Below are 6,696 nucleotides of genomic sequence, written 5' to 3' on the forward strand. Positions count from 1 at the left end.
TCGTCTCGCGCGACATGTCCGCCGCCACGTGTGCCGGCCGAGGGCGTGCCGTAGTACGTGGTGGGCCACGGCCTCCAGACTTCGCTTCGCTTGGGCGCGGGTCCGCTGGCTGTGGCTGCCGTCCGGTCCGGTCCGGACCGGATCGGATCGGATCACCCACCCGTGCCACCATGCGGGATACGGCGGCCCTCGGAGGAGCTGATTTTGTTTCGATTTTTGTTTTCCCTTGACAAGGAAGCGTCATTCGTTTGTGTAGGCGATAGCACGTCCACCGACCCAAGAAACAACACGGGACGATGGCGTTTCCGCACACCGGACGGACCGGCAGGCACTTCGATCGGGTTGCACTGCATCCGGACTAGACTCTCTCGGGGAGAAAAAGGTTACTTGCCACAAATAAAGCTTCAAGGGATGCATGCATGCATGCATTGACAGTGAAGCAAGTAAAGCGTGTAAAAAAAAAAAAGCACACGCTGAATGTAAAAAGCAGCTGGATGTTTCAGCGATAGCCGCCGCACCCGCACTCGTTCTCCGCGCGCCGTCGTCGACGATCCCACCCCTAGATCCACGACCATGGAAGATGCTGAGCTGGGCCTTCCTTAATTTGATTAGGATTTGCAACTTGAATTGATGAGTACTGCTATACTCCCTCCATACCCATAATTCTTGACGTTTAGGACATAATTGTGCTAACCAAAGAGTGATTAATTAGAGGTTAGTTTTCCATGTCTACCCCTAATAAATAAGGTGGCTGAGGCTCTTTATATAAGAAAATGAATTGGCTCCGCTGGCTAGTGCCTAGCAATTCGAGCGTTGCATCTTGGGTTCGAGCCCTGGCAGCAGCCACTCATTTTGCTTTATTTTGCATGCTAGCAGCTGGGTGGCTCGCAAGGAGACCTGGCAGCTGAACGGACGCCGCTCTTGGCAGAGGCCAGCCAAACGGACGCGAGCGCGTGCAGCTTCTTGGATGCTCGTGACGCCGCTCTTGGCAGAGGCCAGCCAAACGGACGCGAGCGCGTGCAGCTTCTTGGATGCTCGTGCAGCGGCTAGTCGAACAGACGTGCTCTTGGCAGAGACTGAAAGGACGTGAGCGCAGGGGCATTTCCGTCCGCGGCAGCAGCTGCCAGTGCAAAACGACAAGCTTTGCAAAATCTACACAGGGGTCCAAAACGTCAACTTTTCTAGGTATGGAGGGAGTATAACTTTGAGTCGCCTGCCGCGTGTGCGCACATTCACACAAAGATGTGAGCACGTTCAAAAGTCAAAACATACAGTGATTTTTTTCTTCGTTTGTTAAGCCCTTGCAGCTGCGCCTGCTCGGCAATGGCCTCCCTGTCGATCTATATCATCCTTGCTTAATTCATCTGCTTATCGAAATATCGCACTCTCATTTTCTCTTTCCCTAGACTATATCTTCCTTTGCCCTATATTCGGCACTATGCGAATAATTGATTTGAGCTAACTCACCATCAACTTGACTCGAAAAATTTATTTTTTTACGCCATCCATTCTGAAATAAGTGCATATCTCGTTTACTAAGGAGTAAAACTTTCTAAATTTGATCAAATTTATACACAAAAATACCAATACTTATGATGTGTAATAAACTTTATTACATTGGTTGTGAAATATACTTTATAATAAACTTATTTGGACATACAAATATTGATATTTATATTACTACCCAAATTTAAACGAGTTTTGACTCTCTGAGAAGCAAGATGTTTGTTTATTTTGGGGGGGGGAGAGAGAGAGTAGTTTTCATATACCTCGTTTACTTCCAAAAAAATTTGCAAAATAGGAATAGTAGCACTTTCGTTTGTATTTGACAAATATTGTTCAATTATAGACTAACTAGGCTCAAAAGATTTGTCTCGTCAATTCCGACCAAACTGTGCAATTAGTTTTAATTTTCATCAATATTTAATACTCTATGCATTTGTCTAAATATTCGATGTGACGGGGAATCTGAAAAATTTTGCAAAATTTTTAGGGAACTAAACAAGGCTTGTAGGGAATCTGAAAAATTTTACAAAATTTTGCTATAAAAGTATATATATTTTTTATGAAATTACATTTTGAGATGAATCTACTCACATCAGTTTTATATTTTTAAACTCATTCTAAAAATACTTACTTGTAGTTAAAGTTTAAATGACTTAAGACAACCTCAAAACGACTTGCTTTAGGGAGAGGAAGTACAATTTATCAACTAACTTTAGGTAGTGTGACAAGCTAGACTAGAAATTTTTGCGTCACACTTTGTCATGCTTAAAAGAATTTTGCCACGCGCTTTTTTACTTTGTATATGAAATGTGAATAAAAATCTTGCCTAAATTTAATTGTCAACTAAACACTTGCTATTTTTATCAAACATTCTCGAGTTTAAATGTGGCAAAAAAAAAGTATGAAGACTCCCTATTACTATAGGGTGCAATCAATGTTAAAGCTAGCAAGAGTCATACTAACCTTTTCTAAATTACAAAAAGACCAACTATTCGGCTTGCTGAAAAAAAACTACTAGTAATACTACTTTATTATGAAAGAAAAACATTTTTTATTGCTGAAACATAGCGCCCTTAAGTTCAAGAGGGCAGTGAATCTCTATGAAATTTGGAAGCTCGATGAACCAAGCACTCCTATGTGTTGAAGTTCTTAACATCGAATCTAGGAGTACTCTAGTCTAATCTATCTACTCCCTCCATCTCAAATTATAAGTCATTCTAAAAATCTTAGAGTGTCAAACTTTTTAAGTTTGACCAAATTTATATGATAAAATAATAATTATTGTGATACCAACTAAATATAATTAGATTCTTCTTTAATTATATTTTCATAGTATACTTACTTTACATTATAAATCTTAGTATTTCTCTCTATAATTTTAGTCAAACGTGAAAATACTTTGACTTTCCAAAATTCCTCGAGGGAGTACACATAAAATACGAAACTAGACTGAAACTGGCTACTCCAAATCTATCTAGGAGTATACGCAGGAGCGTTGGTGCTGTTCCGTTCTTATCCAGTATGCCACCAACTTCCGCCGCCAACGTAGAAACCACCCGACCATCGCCTAACACGTGTCAGCACATCCACGTGGCATGATCCCAACCCTATGCCTCCTGCCTCGCAACACGTGTTCCACCTCCTCTATAAATACCAGCTCTCGCTGCGAATTACGGCCAAACTTCTCTTTTCACTTAACCGTTTTATGTGCCCCCTCCCCTTATTCTCGATTAGTCGGTTATACAATGCCGCCGCCTCCGCCAACGGGCGAGCCGAAGCGCCGCCGCCTGCTATCCCTCATGGCAGTCTACCCAAGCGAGAGCATCGCGCCGGCGCCTGTGTTCAGCTCGCTTCTCGCGCTTGCGGCCGACTTGTCGAGTCAAGGGTTCGGCGCCGACGCCGGCGCCTTCCCTGTTCTCCGGCGTGGATTACGGCAGGCAGTGCGGATTGCTGGCCTCCTGCTCGCGTTTCTGGAGGAGATCCAAGACGTGACGGCGACGAAGACGGCAGCTCTGCCGTCATCGGCGGTGCTGGGGCTCACGGAGCTGCACGTGGCCATGCAGAAGCTGCGGTTCCTCCTCTCCGACTGCGCGCGACGGGGCGCGCGGCTGTGGGTGCTCGTGAACGCCGGACTGGCCGCGTCTGAGCTCCGGGTGATTCTCGGGTCCGTCGCCGCGGCCGTGGACGCGCTGCCGAAGGAGGTAGTGGATGCGTCCGTGGAGGCCGGGGAACTCGCGCGGCTCATGTCGGAGCATGCGTGGCGCGCGGCGGTGCGTCCGGACGCCGGCGACGAGCGCGCGGCGAGGAGCGTGCGGTCGATACTGGAGCAGTTCAAGAGCGGCGTCTCGCCCGACGCCGAGGACGTACGGCGGGTGCTGGAGCACATCGGGGTTAGAAGCTGGTCCGACTGCTCCGAGGAGATTGCCTTCTTAGAGGACGAGCTGCGCACGCGATTGGACGGCGGCGCAGGCGGCGACAGCAGCAGCAGCAGCAGCAGCAGCGACGCGGTGCTCATCAACAGCCTAATGGCATTCATGGTGTACTGCCGTGTCGTGCTGTTCGATCAGATCGACGCGAATCCAAAAGTGGATGCGGCGTCACGGCCGCCGGCGAGGTGCCCGGATTGGCTCAGACCGGAGACGTTGCAGTGCCCCATCACTCTGGACCTGATGACGGACCCGGTGACCGTGTCTACTGGCCAGACGTACGACCGCGAGTCCATCACCCGGTGGATCAAGGCTGGATGCTGCACGTGCCCGGTCACCGGCGAGCGGCTCCGCACCGCCGACGTGGTGCCGAACGCCGCGCTCCGCGGGATCATCGAGCGGATGCTGCTCAGCAACGGCGTCTCGCTTCCGGACCGAAGCATCTCGGGGCACCGCCACGGCGCGCTCGGCGACACTGCCGTGGCATTCGGGCCGGCCGCCGCCGGCGCTGCCCGTCTCGCCGTCGCCTACACCGTCGCCCAGATCTCGACGGGTTCGACGGCGGAGCGCAGGAAGGCGACGTGCGAGGCCCGCAAGCTAAGCAAGCACAGCGTGTTCTACCGCGCGTGCCTCGTGGAGGCCAACGCCGTGCCGTGGCTGCTGTGCCTCCTGTCCTCGACGGACGCGTCCGTGCAGGACAATGCGGTGGCGTGCCTCCTGAACCTGTCGAAGCATCCGCGGGGCCGGGCGGCGCTGTTCGAGGCCGGCGGCGTGGGCCTGGTGGTGGACGTGATCAACGTGGGCGCCAGGGCGGAGGCGCGGCAGAACGCGGCGGCCGTCCTGTTCTATCTGTCGTCAAACGCCGAGCACGCCGAGGAGATCGGGCGCATACCGGAGGCCATCCCGACGCTGGTGCAGCTGATTCGCGACGGCGCGCACCGCGGGCGCAAGAACGCCATGGTCAGCCTCTACGGTCTCCTCCAGTGCGCGAGCAACCACGGCAAGGCCGTCGCGGCCGGCGCCGTGGCGGCTCTCGGGGGCCTCCTCCTGTCCGTCTCCGTCGTCGACCGGGACCGGGACGACGACCTCGCGAGCGACGCCGTGACGCTGCTGGCGAGGCTCGCGGAGCAGCCGGCGGGCGCGCAGGCCGTGCTGGCGCGGCCGGGCCTCGTCGCCCGCGTCGTCGAGGCGCTCGCCACGTCGGCGTCCCGGTCGGGGAAGGACCACTGCGTGGCCCTGCTCGTCTCGTTGTGCCGGCACGGCGGGGACAAGGTGGTGGCCCTGCTGGGGAGGATGCCGGGGCTCATGTCGTCGCTGTACACGATGGTGGCCGACGGCGGCAGCCCGCAGACGTGCAAGCGCGCCAGGGCGCTGCTCAACCTGATCCACCGCCATTACGAGATGGATGGGCAGCCGGCGTCAGCGTCGGCGGCGTCGGAGGCCGGCGAGCGTGTCGTTCGCGTGCTATAGCCGGGAGCCGCAGGACCGGGAACCTGCCGTAAGTACAGTAAATAGTAGGTGTAGATCTTTACAGTGTGCCGCCATTTGATTTGAGACCATTTGTTGTTTGTGTTGTCAGCTCGTGTTTTAGAAGAGCTGGGAACGAATTTTGCTGCTTCCTTTTTTGAAGACTGCTGTAGACACAGATACACACACGAAAGTATAGATACTTTAGTCTGTTTGCGAGCTTGAGATTGATAGCATTAGTGGACTAGTAGATGAAACTGTGACAGTATGGAATTACTCTTTTGGACGTTTTGTGTACATATCAGTGAAATGTTTTGGCTTTGTGTTAAAACTGAGGGATTTCAGTTACAGAAATAACAGCCCACAGATGAATTGCGTTGATGTCATTAGTGGCCGATGTGAATTTTGGCGATTTTGGTTACTGATGGTCAACTACATTTTACAGTAACCAAAATCGCCTGAAATTTTGGTTACTGATGGTCAACTACATTTTACAGTATGCTATAGATGGATTGCGTTGATGTCATTAGTGGCCGATGTGATTGGAATAGCTCTAAGACGAATGGATCACTGATGTTCTAGTACATTTTACAGTATGTTGTTGATGGATGTGTGTGTTGACATCCCAAGTGCCCGACGTGATTGGAAGCTTTTTCAGTTGTAGAGATGCTCGGCAAAGGGGGCGTTGTGCGCTCCTGTGTGTAAATCGTACTTGTAGGCCTTCAATTTTACCGCAGTCAGAAAGCCCGTCTAGCTCAGTCGGTAGAGCGCAAGGCTCTTAACCTTGTGGTCGTGGGTTCGAGCCCCACGGTGGGCGCATGATGTTTTTTTTGAAAAAATGCCCCACGGTGGGCGCATGATGTTTTTTTTGAAAAAAATGTATGAGCGTTTGATGTGCAGTGGAGTCAACATCTCTTTTGTTTACTGTACTCAGCTGGCAACTCATGCACTGCAGAGCTGCAGTGGAATCAGGCCCCTGTACGCATCATCATCATCACATAACGGATTCCTAACTTAGGTCTTGTTTAGACACGAAAAGATTTTAGATTTCGGTATTGTATCACTTTCGTTTATTTGTGGCAAATATTATCCAATGATAGACTAACTAAAATCAATAGATTTGTCTCGCGATTTACAGTTAAACTGTACAATTAGTTTTTATTTTTATCTATATTTAATGCTTCATACATGTGCCGCAAGATTCGATGTGACAGAAAATTTTGAAATTTTTTTGATTTTTGGGTTGAACTAAACAAAGCCTCAGGCTAATCATATCTCATGCCGCTGTTGCGCCCAG

The 6,696-nt window shown here is 50.8% G+C and overlaps 1 protein-coding gene and 1 non-coding gene across 2 annotated transcripts; both read left to right on the top strand.

The window, feature by feature from the left end:
* On the top strand, positions 3,190 to 5,780 carry LOC8056192 (U-box domain-containing protein 19). Its single transcript, XM_002460114.2, has one exon. The coding sequence runs from the start codon at positions 3,252 to 3,254 to the stop codon at positions 5,400 to 5,402; it is 2,151 nt and encodes a 716-aa protein (XP_002460159.2). The 5' UTR covers positions 3,190 to 3,251; the 3' UTR covers positions 5,403 to 5,780.
* On the top strand, positions 6,144 to 6,216 carry TRNAK-CUU. The gene has a single exon. It is a non-coding gene; the product is annotated as a tRNA-Lys (tRNA).

This window comes from Sorghum bicolor, chromosome 2 (genome assembly GCF_000003195.3).
Source record: "Sorghum bicolor cultivar BTx623 chromosome 2, Sorghum_bicolor_NCBIv3, whole genome shotgun sequence".
NCBI lineage: Eukaryota > Viridiplantae > Streptophyta > Magnoliopsida > Poales > Poaceae > Sorghum > Sorghum bicolor.

Coding starts and splice junctions, on each gene's coding strand:
- LOC8056192 (XM_002460114.2), top strand. CDS start 3,252: ATGCCGCCGCCTCCGCCAACGGGCGAGCCGAAGCGCCGCCGCCTGCTA.